The following is a 22204-nucleotide window of genomic DNA, read 5'->3' as shown; positions in this document are numbered from 1 at the left end:
AAAATCTTCTCATTACCAAATTAACTATTGTTTGGCACTGTTTTCGCCACTTATGATGTTAAAAATGGGTGGTCCCATCAAAAACAAGGCAAAGAAATTTCACTCTACAGTACCACCATCACAAACTGCTGACTTCGCAAACTACACAGAGAATCTCCATAGGTGAAGGAACACTGCCACTGGATGAGCTAATTATGAACAGTATCACCCATAATAACATGTACAAATGTAAAACACAAGAGAATCAAAGTGCTTTACATGATTGCTATTCCCAATAGAATACAAAACAGGGCAACTTTATCCTCAAATGCAGAAGGTTTATGCGAGTTGAATGGAACACTGATATGGCTTCAGTCTCTCTGAAAAGTTAAGTTGACAGAGAGGACGGCTTCAGGAAAGGTAACTGCACTAATCAGTGAAAGCAGACGGTCGGTCTTTAGGTAGCTAGGAAGTGAAACAACTTAGAAAATTTTACGTTTTGTGGTATCACAGGACTTAGTCTCTGAGTGGTGAGCAGCCACATGCCTGGTGTAAACTAACTTTTCATGTCGTTAACAAGGTGGTGTATGGACTTTTAATTCGCGCAGAGACTGTGAATGATCGAACTGCGTCAAATGGATATTCATTCGAGTGTGATAGTAATTCTATATATAATCACTTTCGTTACCAGTTTGCTTTCTGAATAAACATTATTCTATATTATTATTATTATTATTATTATTATTATTATTATTATTATTATTATTTCTTTCCTTTCTCAGACCTTAAGTCTGGTTCGAAATGAAAGTGACGCGGACCTTGATCAAGCGTCACTTCATTTTAACTGTACGGTATACGTTACATTGCGTTTAGGAACTTTCGGGTAATTGAACATGTATCAATAATTATGGATTTCTGTTGTTGTATATATATGTTTGGATGTAGCTGTATTGCATTGATGTACTGGTGGATATTGTGTGGTATAACGTCTGTAGTTGATAGTATAATTGGTATGATGTCAACTTTATCCTGATGCCACATGTCCTTGACTTCCTCAGCCAGTTGGATGTATTTTTCAATTTTTTCTCCTGTTTTCTTTTGTATATTTGTTGTATTGGGTATGGATATTTCGATTAGTTGTGTTAATTTCTTCTTTTTATTGGTGAGTATGATGTCAGGTTTGTTATGTGGTGTTGTTTTATCTGTTATAATGGTTCTGTTCCAGTATAATTTGTATTCATCATTCTCCAGTACATTTTGTGGTGCATACTTTTATGTGGGAACGTGTTGTTTTATAAGTTTATGTTGTAAGGCAAGCTGTTTATGTATTATTTTTGCTACATTGTCATGTCTTCTGGGGTATTCTGTATTTGCTAGTATTGTACATCTGCTTGTGATGTGATCTACTGCTTCTATTTGTTGTTTGCAAAGTCTGCATTTATCTGTTGTGGTATTGGGATCTTTAATAATATGCTTGCTGTAATATCTGGTGTTTATTGTTTGATCCTGTATTGCAATCATGAATCCTTCTGTCTCACTGTCTATATTTCCTTTTCTTAGCCATGTGTTGGATGCGTCTTGATCGATGTGTGGCTGTGTTAGATGATACGGGTGCTTGCCATGTAGGGTTTTCTTTTTCCAATTTACCTTCTTCGTATCTGTTGATGTTATTTGATCCAAAGGGTTGTAGAAGTGATTATGTAATTGCAGTGGTGTAGTCGATGTATTTATACGAGTGATTGCTTTGTGTATTTTGCTAGTTTCTGCTCATTCTATAAAGAATTTTCTTAAATTGTCTACCTGTCCATAATGTAGGTTTTTTATGTCGATAAATCACCTTCCTCCTTCCTTTCTGCTTAATGTGAATCTTTCTGTTGCTGAACGTATGTGATGTATTCTATATTTGCGGCATTGTGATCATGTAAGTGTATTGAGTGCTTCTAGGTCTGTGTTACTCCATTTCACTACTCCAAATGAGTAGGTCAATATTGGTATAGCATAAGTATTTATAGCATAAGTATTTATAACTTTTGTCTTGTTTCTTGCTGTCAATTCTGTTTTCAGTACTTTTGTTAGTCTTTGTCTATATTTTTCTTTCAGTTCTTCTTTAATATTTGTATTATCTATTCCTATTTTTTGTCTGTATCCTAGATATTTATACGCATCTGTTGTTTCCATTGCTTCTATGCAGTCACTGTGGTTATCCATTATGTAATCTTCTTGTTTAGTGTGTTTTCCATTGACTATGCTATTTTTCTTACATTTGTCTGTTTCAAAAGCCATATTTATATCATTGCTGAATACTTCTGTTATCTTTAGTAATTGGTTGAGTTGTTGATTTATTGCTGCCAGTAGTTTTAGATCATCCATGTATAGCAAATGTGTGATTTTGTGTTGGTATGTTCCAGTAATATTATATCCATAATTTTTATTATTTAGCATGTTGGATAGTGGGTTCAGAGCAAGGCAGAACCAGAAAGGACTTAATGAGTCTCCTTGGTATATTCCACGCTTAGTCTGTATTGGCTGTGATGTGATATTATTTGAATTTGTTTGGATATTAGGTGTGGTTTTCCAATTTTTCATTACTATGTTTAGGAACTGTATCAGTTTAGGATCTACTTTATATATTTCCAATATTTGTAGTAACCATGAGGGGGTACACTATCAAAAGCTTTTTGGTAATCAATGTATGCGTAGTGTACTGACCTTTGTTTAATTTCAGCTTGATATGTCACCTCTGCATCTATTATCAGTTGCTCTTTACATCCTCGTGCTCCTTTGCAACAGGCTTTTTGTTCTTCATTTATAATTTTGTTCTGTGTTGTATGTGTCATTAATTTCTGTGTAATGACTGAAGTTAATATTTTGTATATTGTTGGTAGGCATGATATGGGGCGGTATTTAGCTGGGTTTGCTGTGTCTGCTTGATCTTTAGGTTTCAGATAAGTTATTCCATGTGTAAGGGTATCATGGAATATGTATGGGTCTGCAATGCAACTGTTAAATAATTTAGTTAGATGTGAATGTGTTGAGGTGAACTTCTTTAGCCAGAAATTTGCTATTTTATTTTTTACAGGGGCTTTCCAACGGTGCGTAGAATTAATTGCTCGGGTGACTTCATGTTACAAAATTATCACTTCAGGCATTTGTGGTATCATCATGTATGTGTGTTTCTGCTTGTATCCACCATGTATGTCTTATGTTGTACCGGGATTGACCATATGTTGCTCCAGAAGTGTTCCATGTTTGTTATGTTTGGTGGATTGTCTATTTCAATGTGTGTGTTATCTATTGTCTGGTAAAATTTCTTTTGGTTTGTGTTGAATGTTTGGTTTTGTTTCCTTCTATTTTCACTTTTTTTGTATCTTCTAAGTCGTTTGGCCAATGCTTGTAATTTCTGCTTCTTTTCATCCAATTGCTCTATTGCTTCTTGTTGTGAGATTTTACCTAACCTTTTTCGTTTTTTGTCTGACATTTCATTTCTTATAAATTGTGTTAGCCGTCCAATGTCTTTTCTCAGTTTTTCTATTCTGATCTGTAGCCTGTGTTACCATGCTGGTTTTGTGGGTTTCTTCTGTGTGTTGGTTGGTTCTGATCTCTGCCTAGTGTGTATATTTAGTGTAGTGAGTGCCCCTATATAAACCAGCAGTTTTAACTCTTCCATAGTTGTATTTTCATTTATTTTGTTGTGTATGATTGTGTTGATAGTAGTAGTAGTAGTTGTTGTTGTTTCGACTTGTGGGTTATTTGGTGGTCTATGCAAGAATGGTCTAATGTCTGTATTTGTGTCTTTGTATTCTATGTATGTCAGCTGAAATTTTTCTTCTATATCTAACATGTGTCACTTCCGTGTTCTATTTGTGCTTGTTCTGGTGGCTGTCTTAAGATTTCGTTTTCCTCTGATTGTTTAATTGATGCGTGTTGTTCTTTGTTTGTTTGCTCTGGGATGTTTGAGTCCATTACTGTATTTTCTTCTTCTTCTTCTTCTTTTTCTTCTTATTGCACATTATTTTGTTCCAGTATTTGTTGTACTTGTTGTTTGATGTTTTCTAATTCTGACTGGGGTATCCTGTTATTTTTGATTATTACGCGGATCTGGTCAGCCAGTCGTCGTCCTGTCAAAAATTTTAATTCTGGGTATCTGGTAATAAATGTTGTGTATACTTGTGATCTGTATCCAGTTGTGTTGGTTCCTAAGTTAGTTGCTTCGTAATAACAGAACATGAGGTGTCTGTTAACTTCATCTGACCATCTCATCCTCTGTCTTTAGCAGTTTGTTCTTTTCGTCGCCTTTTACGACTGGCAGAACATACTGGAGGCCTAGTCTTTTCCCGGGCCTCCACGGGGTTTATTATTATTATTATTATCTTTACTTTCTCAGACTTTTTAGAAGTCTGGTTAAGAATGGAGTGACGCGGACCTTTATCAAGCGTCACTTCCTTTTTGCTGTACGGTACATGTTATATTGCATTTAGGAACTTTCGGGTAATTGAACATGTATCAATAATTACGGATTTCTGTAATTGTATATATATGTTTGGATGTAGCTGTATTGCATTGATGTATTGGTGGATATTGTGTGGTATGACTCCTGTAGTTGATAGTATAATTGGTATGATGTCAACTTTATCCTGATGCCACATGTCTTTGACTTCCTCAGCCAGTTGGATGTATTTTTCAATTTTTTCCTCCTGTTTTCTTTTGTATATTTGTTGTATTGGGTATGGATATTTCGATTAATTGTGTTAATTTCTTCTTTTTATTGGTGAGTATGATGTCAGGTTTGTTATGTGGCGTTGTTTTATCTGTTATAATGGTTCTGTTCCAGTATAATTTGTATTCATCATTCTCCAGTACATTTTGTGGTGCATACTTGTATGTAGGAACGTGTTGTTTTATAAGTTTATGTTGTAAGGCAAGCTGTTGATGTATTATTTTTGCGACATTGTCATGTCTTCTGGGGTATTCTGTATTTGCTAGTATTGTACATCCGCTTGTGATGTGATCTACTGTTTCTATTTGTTGTTTACAAAGTCTGCATTTATCTGTTGTGGTATTGGGATCTTTAATAATATGCTTGCTGTAATACCTGGTGTTTATTGTTTGATCCTGTATTGCAATCATGAATCCTTCTGTCTCACTGTATATATTGCCTTTTCTTAGCCATGTGTTGGATGCGTCTTGATCGATGTGTGGCTGTGTTAGATGATACGGGTGCTTGCCATGTAGTGTTTTCTTTTTCCAATTTACTTTCTTCGTATTTGTTGATGTTATGTGATCTAAAGGGTTGTAGAAGTGGTTATGAAGTTGCAGTGGTGTAGCCGATGTATTTATATGAGTGATTGCCTTGTGTATTTTGCTAGTTTCTGCTCGTTCTAGAAAGAATTTTCTTAAATTGTCTACCTGTCCATAGTGTAGGTTTTTTATGTCGATAAATCCCCTTCCTCCTTCCTTTCTGCTTAATGTGAATCTTTCTGTTGCTGAATGTATGTGATGTATTCTATATTTGTGGCATTGTGATCGTGTAAGTGTATTGAGTGCTTCTAGGTCTGTGTTACTCCATTTCACTACTCCAAATGAGTAGGTCAATATTGGTATGGCATATGTATTTATAGCTTTTGTCTTGTTTCTTGCTGTCAATTCTGTTTTCAGTATTTTTGTTAGTCTTTGTCTATATTTTTCTTTTAGTTCTTCTTTAATATTTGTATTATCTATTCCTATTTTTTGTCTGTATCCTAGATATTTATAGGCATCTGTTTTTTCCATCGCTTCTATGCAGTCACTGTGGTTATCAAGTATGTAATCTTCTTGTTTAGTGTGTTTTCCCTTGACTATGCTATTTTTCTTACATTTGTCTGTTCCAAACGCCATACTTATATCATTGCTGAATACTTCTGTTATCTTTAGTAATTGGTTGAGTTGTTGATTTGTTGCTGCCAGTAGTTTTAGATCATCCATGTATAGCAAATGTGTGATTTTGTGTGGGTATGTTCCAGTAATATTGTATCCATAATTTGTATTATTTAGCATGTTGGATAGCGGGTTCAGAGCAAGGCAGAACCAGAAAGGACTTAATGAGTCTCCTTGGTATATTCCACGCTTAATCTGTATTGGCTGTGATGTGATATTATCTGAATTTGTTTGGATATTAAGTGTGGTTTTCCAGTTTTTCATTACTATGTTTAGGAACTGTATCAATTTAGGATCTACTTTGTATATTTCCAATATTTGTAGTAACCATGAGTGGGGTACACTATCAAAAGCTTTTTGGTAATCAATGTATGCGTAGTGTAGAGACCTTTGTTTAGTTTTAGCTTGATATGTCACCTCTGCATCTATTATCAGTTGCTCTTTACATCTCGTGCTCCTTTGCAGCAGCCTTTTTGTTCTTCATTTATAATTTTGTTCTGTGTTGTATGTGTCATTAATTTCTGTGTAATGACTGAAGTTAATATTTTGTAGATTGTTGGTAGGCATGTTATGGGGCGATATTTAGCTGGGTTTGCTGTGTCTGCTTGATCTTTAGGTTTCAGATAAGTTATTCCATGTGTAAGTGTATCAGGGAATATGTATGGATCTGCAATGTAACTGTTAAATAATTTAGTTAGATGTGAATGTATTGAGGTGAACTTCTTTAGCCAGAAATTTGCTATTTTATCATTTCCAGGGGCTTTCCAATTGTGCGTAGAATTAATTGCTCGGGTGACTTCATGTTGCAAAATTATCACTTCAGGCATTTGTGGTATCATCTTGTATGTATCTGTTTCTGCTTGTATCCACCGTGCATGCCTATTATGTTGTACCGGGTTTGACCATATGCTGCTCCAGAAGTGTTCCATGTCTCTTATGTTTGGTGGATTGTCTATTTTTATGTGTGTGTTATCTATTGTTTGGTAAAATTTCTTTTGGTTTGTGTTGAATGTTTGGTTTTGTTTCCTTCTATTTTCACTTTTTTTGTATCTTCTAAGTCGTTTCGCCAAAGCTTGTAATTTTTGCTTCTTTTCATCTAATTGCTCTATTGCTTCTTGTTGTGAGATTTTACCTAACCTTTTTCGTTTTTTGTCTGATATTTCATTTCTTATAAATTGTGTTAACTGTCCGATGTCTTTTCTCAGTTTTTCTATTCTGATCTGTAGCCTGTGTTGCCATGCTGGTTTTGTGGGTTTCTTCTGTGTGTTGGTTGGTTCTGATCTCTGCCTAGTGTGTGTATTTAGTGTAGTGAGTGCTCCTACATAAACCAGTAGTTGTAACTCTTCCATAGTTGTGTATTCATTTATTTTGTTGTGTATGATTGTGTTGATAGTTTTTATTGTTGTTTCGACTTGTGGGCTATTTGGTGGTCTATGCAAGAATGGTCTAATGTCTGTATTTGTGTCTTTGTATTCTATATATGTCAACTGAAATTTTTCTTCTATATCTAACATGTGTGTCACTTCGTGTTCTATTTGTGCTTGTGCTGGTGGCTGTCTTAAAATTTCATTTTCCTCTGATTGTTTAATTGATGCGTGTTGTTCTTTGTTTGTTTGCTCTGGGATGTTTGAGTCCATTACTGTATTTTCTTCTTCTTCTTCTTCTTCTAATTGCACATTATTTTGTTCCAGTATTTGTTGTACTTGTTGTTTGATGTTTTCTAATTCTGACTGGGGTATCCTGTTATTTTTTATTATTACACGAATCTGATCAGCTAGACGTTGTTCTGTTAAAAATTTTAATTCTGGGTATCTGGTAATAAATGTTGTGTATACTTGTGATCTGTATCCAGTTGTGTTGGTTCCTAGGTTTGTTGCTTGGTAATAACAGAACATGAGGTGTCGATTAACTTCATCTGACCATCTCATCCTCTGTCTTTGTTTTCCTTCTAGGGTGGTTGCAGGAAGCATATCCTGCAAAACACCTCTATTTGGATTTAAATCATTTTCCAGTTGGCTAGCAGTGTCATTACCATTGTGGGCGGGCATAGGGTTCAAGCGCCGTCCCCGACCATGACGGCGCTTGTCCGAGGCTTCTTTAGTTCTGTCCTGAACCAAGTAATCACACTAAAAGGGGGGTTAGCCCTATTAGTGGTTTGTTCTTTTCGTCGCCTTTTACGACTGGCAGAACATACCGGAGGCCTATTCTTTTCCCGGGCCTCCACGGGGTTTATTATTATTATTATTATTATTATTATTATTATTATTATTATTATTATTATTATTATTATGTCGTTGTATGTTATATTAACGTTGTATGTTTCATACAATTTCTCAAACTTGCTATCAGCCCGACAATTAACCAAAGGGTCACAAGGGTCTAAGTTAGAGTGTGTAATGCAACACGTGCGGTTCAACCCCTAGAAGAGTTTGAGCCAATACATTTCGACAAAGAGGAACCGCATGTGAGCCTAAACATCTTTGAGATATTAGCTCACAAGCTGAAAGTATGAAATTTATAGGGTTGTGATAAGCAGTTAATTAAGATGGTTAGTTCATAGTTACAGAGGACATATTTGCTAAATGTTAGTATCCTACTGGAAGAGAGATGTACTCAATACCAAATTAAAAATAATGGAGTGCAACATGTTTAACATAATTTGAACTAATAATGAAATTTACCATTAAGAAATGAAATTATCATTTTGTTGACCACTTCAGGCTTCTCTTGATGAGGATAGTGTCCAGTTCCATTTACAATTTTTACAAGAAATTTTTCTGTGAACTCTGTTGATGTGACAATACTTTCCAGAGTGAGACATGGATCTTGATTGCCAGTAATGAACATGCACGGTGCCTTCACTGGTTCACAGACAGGACTTACTCTTTGAAAAGGTAGGTTTCTGAAATAGTTGATGGCTCCAGTCCAATCCTCTGAAAGATGGAATGGTGAAAGCTTACAGTATTTACATACCAACAGTAAATATGAACATGCTGTATACATCATTTTAAATTCTAAACCAAGTACTGAACGATGCGCGTCTTTTCCTTCATAAAATTATATGTGCTTATATACAATGCCTGACAAAAAAGTGAAGCTCTCAGAAGGAGAAGATAAAATGAAATCAAACTTCTGGAGCTGAGATGATATGTGATGTTATTTCACTAATTACACTTATGATTCAAATTTACAAAAAAAAAAAAACTTGATAGTTTCAGCCCATTTAGCAGTATGATGTTACACCACCTCTGGACCTGATGCCTGCACGATTCAGTTTGGAATGGCGTCATAAAGGAGTTTTATCTTCTCCCGGGGCAAGCTGGCCCACAACTGTTTTAACTGGTCCTTTATATTCTGGATAATCCTTTATATTCTGGATAATGGCACTGGGACCAAGTTGACATTTGAACAAGTCCCATACATTTTCTGTTGGGGGCAGATGTGCAAACTCTCGCTTGCCACAATGTACCTCATCATACAGACAGTTCATAGATACACATGCCTGTAGTAACACGGTTCACGTTTTCCGTCGCACTTCAGAGTACACCAAGAACTGTCTCATAGGCATGCCCGATGTGAACTGACTGGGCACGGCCCGTGCTGCCTGAGGTGTTGTTGTTGTTGTTGTTGTTGTTGTTGTTGTTGTTCCGCTGGCAGAGGTCGCAGCCGAATTCTCGTGTGCCCTCTGGTGGATGGGACTATTTGCGGCAACTACCGTCCGTGACGCGCCGTGCCGATGTGCGCCTCCCGCGATCTTTCTGGTGGCTACTGCACTCCTCCTCCTTCAGGGGGTGAAGCCACTGTGATCCACTGCGTCGGAAGGTGGAGCGTCGTGCAGGAGTGACGACCCCCACATCCATCGGAAGGCTGGAGTCGAGGGGATCTGCCAATCCTCGAGCCAGAACCTTCGAATACGGCTGGAAGTGACCCACACGAAGAGGCCCCCGTCGTCCCACCACCGGGACCCGGGACAGAACGGGAGACAGAACGTCGAACTCTGGATCCTGGTCCACAGCGGGAGTAATGGGCCTGTGCGGGACTAAGAGTTTTAGATGCAAATGCCAGTGGCTGCTCGGAACCATCTGAGTTGCGATGGGCCAGGACCGCCCCTACCCCATACTGCGAAGCATCTGTAGCCAGGACCAACGGCTTATTGGGGTCAAAAGTAGCCAAACACGGCGCTGACGTGAGGAGGCCTTTCAACGAGATGAACACTCGCTCGCATGCAGGCGACCAATCAAAAGGAACACCCTTGCGCAGAAAGCAGTACAGGGGGCGGGCGATGGTGGAAGCCCTGGGAATGAACCGGTGGTAATAGGCGATCTTGCCTAAAAAAGCTTGTAACTCCTTCAGCGAAGCAGGCTGCGGAAGGTCGACGATACCTTGGACCAAACTTCCTAGCAGCTGGACGCCGTGCCGAGAGATTGTGTAGCCCACATACTCAATGGACGGTTGGAAGAAGTTTGACTTACGCAGGTTGCAACACAAGCCCACGGATCTGAATTTGAAAAAGAGGGTGCGAAGGTTGTGCAAGTGCTTCTTCGTGCTGCGGCCCGTGACTATGTTGTCCAGGTAATTAATACAATGAGGGATTGTCGACATGACGTGCTCAAGATAACGCTGGAATATCGCCGGGGCACTGGATATTCCGAAGGCCAACCGCTGGTATTGGTAAAGGCCGAACGGGGTGTTGACAACCGCCAGCCGTTTGGAGTCCTCATCAAGAGGTATCTGATGATAAGCCTCCGAAAGATCGATTTTCGAAAAATATTGGCCTCCCGCTATGGTGGAGAACAATTCATCAGCACGAGGCAAAGGATAGGTGTCCACCACCAACTGGGAATTAATGGTGGCCTTGAAATCGCCACAAAGACGTAATTTTCCCAAGGGTTTCCTGACAATAACGAGGGGGCGAAGCCCACTCACTAGAAGAAATGGGAAGAACGACCCCTAGGGCTGTCAGCCGGTCTAGCTCTTCTTTTACCTGAGGGCAGAGAGCCAAGGGGGATCTGCCTCGCGCGGAGAAAACGCGGGCGAGCCGACGCCTTCAACGTTAAGTGAGCTTCAAAGTCTGAAACACGCCCCAGGCCCTCCTCAAAGATATCCGGAAAGTCGGAGATCAGAGATTCTAATGATTGATAGGGAACGTCTTCGGAGACGAACTGTACGGTGTTAGTGATAGAAAACCCGAAAGCTTGAAAGGCATCCAAGCCAAAAAGGTAAGCGGAGCTCGCATCACTGACAACAATAAAAGTAATAGGCCGAGTGACTGATTTGTAAGTCACGTCGGTAGTGAATTGACCCAGTAGGGGAATGAACTGTTTACCATAACCGCGTAGACGCCGGTAAACTGGCGCCAACGGTGGCGACCCAAGGTCGGAGTAAGTTTGTGCATTCAACAAAGAAACCGCCGCGCCCGTATCTACTTGAAGTTGTAATCGGCGCGACCGGACCGACACCTCGATAAAGAGTTTGTGGGCCGATGCGTCGGGAGCCTGGCCCGATGAAACTTCCTGAATGTCAACGTCCATGTCCTCTGTAACTGCTTCCTTCGATTCTTTCGAGGCTGAGCGGCAAACTTTAGCAATGTGTCCTTTTTTATTACATTTGCGACAAACGGCCCAACGCTGGGGGCACTCCAATCGATCGTGATGTATATAGCACGAAGCACAGGACGGTAACAGGGGCCGGCGTCCGGAACTCTGTTTACGCGCCGTACGGGAGCGGCCGGATTGTACCGCTCGCACGTCGTCCACCCCGGACGCAGTGGACGCGGCCGCGCCGCTCTGAACCGCCGCGACGTCGCACCACGCTTCCAGCTGTTGACCGGCGGCGTGAGAGACTTCATACGATTGAGCAATGGACAGGACTTCCTCGAGGGAAGGGTCTTCTAACTGCAGGGCCCGTTGCCGGAAATCCCTATCAGGGGCCGAACGAACAATGACGTCGCGCACCATAACGTGGGTTCAAATGGTTCAAATGGCTCTGAGCACTATGGGACTCAACTGCTGAGGTTATTAGTCCCCTAGAACTTAGAACTAGTTAAACCTAACTAACCTAAGGACATCACAAACATCCATGCCCGAGGCAGGATTCGAACCTGCGACCGTAGCGGTCTTGCGGTTCCAGACTGCAGCGCCTTTAACCGCACGGCCACTTCGGCCGGCCATAACGTGGGCATACGACTCTCGCGACTGCTCCGTGACATAATGACACTTGCGACTAAGACAGTGCAGGGTAGCGGCCCACGCCCGGTAAGACTGATGGGGCTGTTTCTTGCATTGATAGAACTCGACCCTAGCCGCCACAACATGCGTGCGGCGGCGATAATATGGAAGACAGCAATGAACACAATGCGTCAAAAGACAAGGACGAGGGTTCCTGCAACGGCGCTAGCTGCCGCAAAACTTGATACAGCGAGGGAGATAGCCAAGACGAGAAAAGAGCACGACAGACCTCCGCATCGGCAACATGAAACGCCTGGAAATGCTGCCGAAGGCGATGTTCGTACGCGTCCCAATCCTCCGCCGTCTCGTCATATGGGGGAAAGGGAGGAGGAAACGGCGCCGGAGCAGACGGCGTGGGGAGCAACGCCGGAAGCACTTGTTTCATGGTGGCCATGAGCTCCATCTGCTGCTCAACCAAAACCCGCACTAAATCCTCCATGCCGCGGATAAGCCGCGAAACCGGAACAACGACGCAACACGCGAAAGAACGACCCTACTCGTCGCCAATTGTGTAGTAACACGGTTCATGTTTTCCGTCGCACTTCAGAGTAGACCGAGAACTGTCTCATAGGCATGCCCGATGTGAACTGACTGGGCACGGCCCGTGCTGCCTGAGGTGGTGGTGTTGTTGTTGTTCCGCTGGCAGAGGTCGCGGCCGAATTCACGCGTGCCCTCTGGTGGATGGGACTCTATTGGCGGCAACTACCGTCCGTGACGCGCCGTGCCGATGTGCGCCTCCCGCGATCTTTCTGGTGGCTACTGCAATGCCAATTGTGGATAATCTGTGTCCTGTTGAAAAATGGTACCACAACACGGTCACATGAGAATTAACACCCGAGGACGTAGGAAGTCCTTTATGTACCGCTGTGCTGTCACAGTTCCCTCAATCACTACCAGTCAGTCATGATCTGAAGTTATACCCCTGGCTCCCCACACCATGATGCTAGGAGCAACATCACTGTGTGCCTGCAAAACATAGGAAGAATGGAACCTCTCACAAGGTTACCACCTTACTTAACACGATGTGATGCCATTCATCAGTGCCACATGCTTCCCAGCCATGGTAGCACTTCAGAGACAGCCATTTTTGTCGGGGTGTTAATAACAGCCTACACAAGGGACAGTAATTCTCTAGTCCTGCTGCTGCTGCTGCTGGAGGATGACCAGGAACCCACAAACATCACAGTGGCTCCACCAAGAGTGAGCAAGTGACAGTTTTCCTGGACACATTGCACTAACGGATGGGCAGTGTACACCGCACATAGACTTGGAAGGGCACTGAGAGCCTGAGTAGAGGTAACAATTGAAAAGACTGTGTTACCGGATGTACTCCGTGGCCTGATACAGGGCGAAGAGCTTGGTTGTAATCACTGAGCATTGTGCCAGAAGCTGATATCGAAAGACACAGGTGCCAATGATGAAGGCACACCTGACCCCATGGGCAGTCCGAGAGCCATCAGCGTACTCAAATGTACTACCGTGAAGTTCCATGCAAAGGTCGTGAAACTGAAGGCAATAGAAAGAGGCTGGACTAGTGTCCTTAGGAAGCTAGTGAAGGCCACGGTTAACTTGGGTCGCTTCATGAAGCCAATGTGGTGAAGGGTTCACACCCACCAGGAAAGTCGCAGGTAGTCTTAAGTTAAGCTGCCGTAGTAAGTGCCGAAAGCCGAAAGCGGACTGCAGGAGGTAACAGAAGAGGAATCCACCCCATACCCATGGCAGACAAATGGCATGCATACCTGCTAAGGAGAAAGTCATGGCGGTAGGACAGTGATAGTTCAGCAGCTTCAGCATACAGACACTCAACCAGACTAGTGTAAAAGGCGCCAGTGGCCAAACAGATGTCACAATGGTGGATAGTGTTGAGATTGCGTAAGAGGGATGGACATGCAGATGCATAAACAAAGCACCTATGGTCAAGTTTTGAACAAACAAGGGACTGATACAAACAGAGAAGGGTGGTTCAGTCGCCACCCCAGGAAATACCGTTGAGGGCACGTAGGACACTGAGGAACTGCGTACATCGGACTGCCAGGTAAGACACATGGGAGGACCAAGAGTGTTTCCTATCATGCATGAGCCCCAGGAATTTCATAGTTTCAATGAATGGAAGGGCAACAGGCCCATGATGTAAAGATGGTGGGAGAAACCATTTGTGCCTCCAGAAATTCATACAGACATTTTGTCATTGGAAAAACTAAAGACATTGTCATGATCCAGGAGTAAAGATGATCAAGACATCACTGAAGACGCCGCTCAGTGAGACAGGTCTGTGGAGAACTGCAATAGATGACAAAAGTGTCAACAAAAATGGAGCCCGAGATGCCCGGCAGGAGACAAGCCATTATAGGGTTAATGAAGATAGCAAAGAGGATGGCGCTCAGGATGGAACCCTGAGGCACACCGTTTTCCTGGATAAAGGTGTCCGACAAGGCAGAACCCTCACACACCTTGAAAACTCAGTCTTCCAAAAATTCCTGAAGAGAACAGGTCAAGCGGCCCCACGTGTAGAGCATGGAGGATGCCAGTTCTCCAGCAGATGTCGTAGGCCTTCTAAAAAGAAACGCAGCCCTAGTCTGGGATTTCCGCAGAAAACCATTAATGACATGGGTGGACAAAGTAATGTGATAGTTAACTACAGAACACTGCACTATAAATCCACATTGAGTATTCGTTAAAAAATTGTGAGACTCAAGCCACCATACCAGCCGGGCATGAATCATACCATCACCTTGCAAACGCAACTGGTGAGAGAGATGGGGTGGTACGTAGAAAGAAGATTTTTGTCCTTACAGGTTTGGTAGGAGTATGACGGTGGCTTCATGCCAGCACCCGGGAAATGTGCCCTCTGCCCAGATGCAGTTGTGCATGTTAAGCAGAAAGTGCTTGCCTGCAAGAGAAAGGTGCTACAACATCTGAATGTTGACAGTGTCTAGCCCTGGTGCAGAGGATTGGAATGAACTGAGCATGATCTAGCCCACTCATAGTAAAGGCGGCATTGTAGCACTCACCATTTTGAGATAAGAAGGGTTTTGGCCAAGCCGCCCCAGCTGGTTTCTGATGGGGAAAGGGGCATGGGGATAGTGGGAAGAGCTCGAAACTTCCGCAAAATGATGGCCCTAGGTGTTGGAGATAGCAATAGGGTCCACAATAACATCGTTTGCTGGAAATTGGGGAATGGATGTTGGTCCCAGAGAGCTCTTGGACGTTGGTCCACATGACAGATGAAGGGGTGGAACTGTTATAAGAACTGATGAATGAAATCCAGCTAGCTTGTTTGCTATCCTGAAGAACGCAATGACACTTTGCACCCATCTGTTTATAATGAATGGCATCTGTTTATAATGAATGAAGTTTGCCATCGTAGGTTGACGGTTAAAAACATGGAGAGCACGTCCCTGCGCATGAACTGCATCGCAGTGTTCCTCAGTCCACCAAGGAACTGGGACAAAGCGTGGTAAAGAGGAAGCACAAGAAATGGAATGTTCTGCAGCGGTAAGGATAACATTTGTGAGATATTCCACCCAATCCTCACAACTGGGGAAATCTTGTTCTTCAAAGGTCACCATGGATGAGCAAAGCCACGAGTCAGCATTAGTAAGCTGCCATTTGGGTGTGCATGCGGGTGGGTTAGGAGTCAGCAAACATAGCACATGGAAAATGGTCGCTCGAGCTGGCATCTGAAAGAATGGACCAATCAAGACAATAGGCAAACCAGACAGTGCAGAAGGATAGGTCCAAATAGGAATAGGTGTGCAAGGAGCTTGAAAGGAATGTGGGTGCTCTAGTGTTAAGACAGAAGAGGTTGAGGGTTTTTTTCCGTGGTTTTAGGGCATAGAACTGCTACAGTCGTAAGTGCCCATTCTGTGGCTTAGGGAAGGGTAAAAAACTGAATGTTAATTCAGCAGCAATGGGAGCAAAACTCAAAAAGGACGGAATTTAGAAACAGAAGGAAATCTTAGAAAACTACTACTGAAGGGGGGGGGGGGGGTTGTCCCAAAAAAAGAGCTTCAAATGACCGATGTCATCTCACTGACAGTGAAATTCAAGGACGATCAGCTCAGCACTTGTCATCTGCTAAAAGGGAGGACATATCAGGCGACAGCTGTAAGCAGGTGCATAGTGGATTAAAATAGGGGCACTGAAGTAAAAGGTGTCTCACTGTCCATAGATGAGAGCAGTGGGGACAAAGCGGGGGAGGATCGCCACTTGAAAGATGTCAGTGGCTAGAAAGGCTGTGCCCTATCTGGAGTCCTGTTAAAATTACCTCCTCCCAACAACAAGCCGGGGAGGAAGAGGTCCAAGCACAGGGTAGAGGTCTTATGTCCCGTAATTTACTATCAGGAAGTGTAGGCCAATGTGTATGCCATAAAAGAACAACAGTACGACATAAAACGCTTTGTAGATCGGCTAAGGGAACCACGCGAACAGCGGGCTGAAAAAGAGAGACTGCAGCCTTGGCCGCTATATTGACTGCCTCATTTCGCGGATTCCAACGTGCCCTGAGATCCAGAGGCATGCCACAGAGACGTCCCCCAATTGGAGCAAGTGGAAGCAGTCCTGAATCCAGAGGGTGGGTGGGATAAAGAGCTTGGAGGTTGAGGAGAGAGCTGAGCGAATCTGAGCATATGATATACTATAGCCGCTTATAGTGACAGATGTACTGGACAGCTTGGGGAACAGTGTAAATCTCCACAGTAAAAACCGAACACTGGTTGGGAAGCCGAAATCTATTACGGGTGTCATCAACAATATAGGCACACCCAATACCAAATGTGGTTTTTGAGCCATCAGTGTAAATAAATGTGGCATTCTCCATTTAGAGCAGCAAATGCCCAATGATAAACTATAGGGGGGTTACTATCATTGGGAAGCTGACACAGGTCACAGAGCAGGCAGATGCAGGGACGAAACCAAGGTGGCACCATACCACCATTTGTCAAGAAAGTTTTAGGAAAGTGGAAGGAAAAAGAACACAGCAGTTGACAGAAGCAGACTCCTAGTGGTTGGAGAGAGGAAGAGCTGCCTGCATACTCTATCCAAGGAGGTGTTGAAAAAAAGGACATGGGTCGGATGGGCAGACATGGAATACAGATAACTAGAGTAATGGCTCAGTAGGATAGCTCACCAATTGGACAGCAGAGGTTCAGCAGTCTCAGCATACAGGCTCTCCACGCGGCTGGTGTAAAAAGTTCCAGACACTAAACGCAATCCACAGTGGTGGACAGAGTCGAGATGCCGAAGAATAGATGGCCGTGCAGAGGAGTGAACTATGCTTCCGCAGTCTAATTTCGAGCACACTAAGGCGCAATATAGACGGAGGAGGACCATTCGGTCCACTCCCCAAGAGGTACCACTCAGAACACTGAGGGTGTTGAGGGATCACAGACAGCGAGCCGGAAGATATGAAATGTGGGAAGACCAGCACAGTTTTCTGTCAAACATAAGGCCCAAGAATTTGGTAACGTCCGCAAACAGAAGGTCGACATGCCTAGACATAGGGTAGGCGGAGGAAACTCCGTACAATGCCAAAACTTTACACACACGGCCTTACTGGCAGAAAAGCAAAAGCCAGTTTCAATGCTCCATGAGTGGAGGCAATCGAGACATCCTTGAAGACGACGTTCAAGAAGGCTGGTCCGTTGAGGGCTGTAGTAGATGGCAAAATCTCCGACAAAGAGGGAGCCTGAGACATTGGGGAGGAGACAATCCGTAATTGGGTTTACGGCAGTGGCAAACAGTACAACATAGAGCCCTGGGGCACCCCATTTTCTTGGGAGAAAGTACAGGAGAGAGTACCTTACATACACTACTCGTGAGAGATATGGGGCGATAGCTAGAGGGGAGATGTTTGTCATTTGCAGGTTTTGGGACAGGAATGACTATAGCTTCCCGCCATCTTCTGGGAAAAGTACTGTCAGTCCAAATTCAATTATAAAGGCAATGGAAGTAACACAGACTACAGTACGATAAATGCAGCAACATTTGGACATGGATGCCACCCAGTCCTGGGGCGGAAGAGCGAGAGGAAGAGAGCACATGTTGGAGTTCCCACATACAGAACACAGTATTATAGCTTTTGCTATTTCGAGAGGAGAAAGCAAGAGGTCGCACTTCCGCTGCTCGTTTCTTCGGGAGAACGGCTGGCGTGTAATTTGAAGAGCTCGAAATCTCAGCTAAGTGTTGACCCAATGAGTTAGACATTGCGACTGGGTCCATTAAGGAATGATGCGTGATGGTTAGCCCAGAGATTGGGGAGAAACTAGATGTGCCGGATAACCGTCGAATGCAACTCCGAACTACAGAGGAGGGAGTGAAGGTGTTAAATGAGCTGGTAAAGTAGTCCCAGCTTGCCTTTGTGCTATCGCGGATGATGCGATGGCATCGCGCATGTAACTGCTTATAGGAGGCACAGTTGGCCAACGTAGAATGGTGGCAGAAAACGAAGAGCACATCTCCGCTCACGTAATGTGTCACAGCACGTCCCATTAGACCAAGGAACTGGGGGGCGCTGGGATATAGATGTGGTACGAGGTATTGAACGTTCTGCAGCTGTAAGAGAAACTTACGTAACATGAGCAACCTGATCGTCAACGCTAGGAAATTGACGGTCATCCAATGTCACTAGAGAGGAGAAAAGTGTCCAATAGGCTTGGGAAAACTTCCAGCGTCTTGGGCGCATAGATAGCAGTTGTGGCTGTAATCTAAGGACACATGGAAAATAGTCACTCGAGTAAGTATCAGCAAGAGCCATCCATTCAAAGCTCCGAGCTAGCTGAACGGTACTGACCGAAAGGTCCAAATCAGAGAAGTCTGATGTGGAGGCAGAAAAAAATGTAGGTTCCCAGTGTTGAGGCAAACAAGATCCGCTTGGTGGAAGATGTCAGTCAATAGGGAGCCTCGCGGACAAGGACGTGGAGATCCCCAAAGCTGGTGGTGGACACTGAAGTCCCCAACTAGCACATGGGCGGGGGAGGGGGGGGGGAGGGGGGGGGGGCTGAAGCTGACCAAGGAGATGGAGATCAGCTCTTGTGTGTATCCAGAAAGGCAGACAGCGACAGGTGGAAGGAACTGTTTAAGGGGATTAGGTGATAATAGACAGTATCATGGAGAAGTGCCTGAGTGCCATCAACAGAGGGGAGATCAAACTGGACTGATTGGAAATGAGGGAAGACAAAGCGATCATGGGGATGTGCTTTGTTTCCTGAAGACAGAAGACAAACGGGGAGTAGGATCATAAGAGGATCGAAAATTCATCCCGATTGAGTGAATTCCAGAGATATTCCAATGGATAATTGACATAGGGCAAACAGAAAAGGGAAAATCTCATCGTGGTTGCCGTCAACTCAAAAACTGCTGAGAGCCAGCGGCCGAAGGCGTGGAACGGCATTCAGCCAAAGGCAGAATATCCTCATCAATAGGTCGTTCGGGGGCAGCTCCTGCCACCAGTGATCGGCTGTCAGCAGTGCGACTTGGTGACACGGAAGATGGTCGAGCCCAGCTACCGCTGGGTGTCGCTGCAGAGAAAACACGCCGTGGCGGAGAAGGAGAGGAACTTTGTTTCGTATCTGCCTTCTTGGAGCAGGACATTGAGATGAGGGAGGAATCTATGGTTGTGAGGTCGGGGTAGGTAAAAAAATCTTCGAGAGTGGGCTCTTTTTTGGAAGTCCGGGTGTCCAATTTTGGGACCCGTGATTTAGCAGGAGCCGATGAGGGGTGAGCCTTACAATGAGCAGGTGATAGTGGGGAGTTTGAACAGGCGATCTCTGGGCTGGCCAATCTGATGACCATGGTGCTAAAGGTGAGATCATAAGTTGTGTGGCTACCTCGTTAGTAGGGCAAGGAAATGCAAGGACAGTGCTATATTTACCCACTGGAAGCACAGTGGGCTTTCTACTGGCAAATAACTTATGAGCAGCAAATGTAGAAACCTTTTCCTTCACTCAGATTTTCTGAATAATTTGTTCATCTTTGATAATAGGGCAATCTCGAGACGAAGCAGCGTGGTCGCCCATACAGTTGATGCAATGAGGGGATGGAGGTGGACAATCACCCTCATGGGCATCCCTGCCACATGTAACGCGTTTGGCAGTATTGGAACACTACTGGCTGGTATAATTAAAATGCTGACACCGATAATGTGCAGGGTTGGGGATGTAAAGAAAAACTGAAAATATCTCATAGCCCGCTTTAATGTTCGATGGAAGTTGAACTCTGTCAAATGTCAAGAAGAGAATACGGGTCAGTACCAAATTCTTGTCAACCCTTTTCATGACTATGTACAGCTGTTACACCCTGGTCAGATAGGTAATTTTGAATGTCCTCATTGGATGATCCATTGAGTGAGCGTGTGTAAACAACCCCGCGTGATGAATTTGAAGTACGGTGTGCTTCCACCCAGACAGGGAAGGTGTGTAGCAGCGTAGTTCGCAGCAATTTTTAATGCCTGGAGGGCACAGACTGTTTCTAACAATAAATTGCCATTTCATAATCGGGAACAAGACTTCACAGGACCTGCAATTGCATTGACACCATTCGGAATAATGAAAGGGCTGACTGTGGAGAAGTATTGACCTTTGTCAGACCAAGAAACAACTAGGAACTTGGGAACTGATGGAAGAATTGTCTGTGGCCGAGACTCCTCTAGCTTTCTCTTGTGGGTTTAAGTTGTAGACATAGAGGTAACCATTGTGTAAATATCCCCCATGATTACCGGCGTCTCCGATCGATGGCGCACTCCTTCCTCGTGGGGGCCCTCTCTGAGGACACTCCCACCTTAGGTGATTGTCCACACCTCAGGTCACACCTCCTGGGAAATGGACAGAGGGCTCAATCAGCACATTCGGAAGGTACCAGCTCGAGTAATCACCTCTCCCTGGGCCTGGCCTTTAGCAGCGGGTATGTACGTGTCTTACCTGTCTACCCAGGGTGGGGAATTACGCATTACCCTGTCACCAGCTATGCATGGGAACGCATGGGTCAGCCTTCAGAGACGCACTGGGGGGAAAGAGAGAGAAAGGGAGGAACAAAGGAAAGGAAAGAAGAGAGGTCTCAAACGCCACAGCAGAGAAGAGGGTAAAGAGACAAAAGAAGTTGTGGACACCCTGGGGGAAAGAGGTTGAGATGATTAAGGAGTATCAGCCAAGAGGGTACCTCTCCGACAGGTTCTGGGAGAACCACAAAGGGGATGACATGCATTAAAGTCATCGAGTAGCAGAAATGGGGGAGGTAGCTGCCCAATAAGCTGAAGGAAGTCTGCCCTGGTGACATCGAATGACAGAGGGACATAATTGGCACACAGGGAATAGTCAGGTGGGGAAGGAAAAGGTGAACTGCAACAGCTTGAAGATGGGTAGTCAGGGAGATGGGTTGACTATGAATGTCATCCCGTATGAGCAACCTGACACCCCATGAGATGGAATGCTGACCTCAGGGGGGAGGTCAAAACTAACTAGGAAGAAATGTGAAAGCTCAAAGTGGTCATGAGGGCGAAATTTCGTTTCCTGGAGCCAGAGTACACAGAGATGGTGCAATGCTAAAAGCAGCCATAAATCCTCTTTGCAGGACCAAGGGCTGCGAATGTTCCATTGGCGGAGAGTCATGACGGGGAAGAGATGTGGGGGTGTCACCTCGGCGACTACTGGTTGCCAGTCTGTGAAGAGTCACTGCTACAGGGCACAGAAGCAGGAGGATCCTGCTCCATGAGGTCCACACAAAAGCATCGGCTTGCTTGTGCTGCCGGTCTGTGGAGTCCAATGCTGAAGAAAGGTTGGTGGTGTGCACTGGTGACACGGAGGCCATCTGATCTAAGGTATCACATGGCAACACCATCGAAGAGGATCTTCAAGGCAGCGAAGGAGAAGACCATTTGCCTTTGGTGGACACCCTGATCAGAGAGGTAAGACTGGATTTCGGCCTTGGTTAGACCATTGAGCAGCCTAGTGTAAATAACACCACGGGAAGAATTCAAAGTTCTATGGGCGTCGGCACAAACCAGGTAGCCTCGGAGAAGTGAGGCAGCAAGCAGTTGTTGTGGTTGAGAATCAGAAGTAGTCTCCAAAAGCAAAGTGCCATCCCATAAAAAA

The 22204-nt window shown here is 44.0% G+C and overlaps 1 protein-coding gene across 2 annotated transcripts in view; it reads right to left on the bottom strand.

Annotated features, from left to right (window-relative positions):
- Positions 1–22204, bottom strand: part of LOC126249045 (epoxide hydrolase 4-like) — a 103311-nt gene that overhangs the window by 4996 nt on the left and 76111 nt on the right. For both annotated transcript variants that reach the window (XM_049950673.1, XM_049950672.1), the window contains one exon: positions 8574–8825. In XM_049950673.1, the coding sequence (XP_049806630.1) occupies positions 8574–8825 (252 nt within the window). The remainder of the gene's footprint in view (positions 1–8573; positions 8826–22204) is intronic.

Source organism: Schistocerca nitens, chromosome 3, assembly GCF_023898315.1.
Source record: "Schistocerca nitens isolate TAMUIC-IGC-003100 chromosome 3, iqSchNite1.1, whole genome shotgun sequence".
NCBI classification, from domain to species: domain Eukaryota; kingdom Metazoa; phylum Arthropoda; class Insecta; order Orthoptera; family Acrididae; genus Schistocerca; species Schistocerca nitens.
Note: the sequence above shows the minus strand (reverse complement) of the source record. Positions and strands in the feature narration are given on the sequence as shown.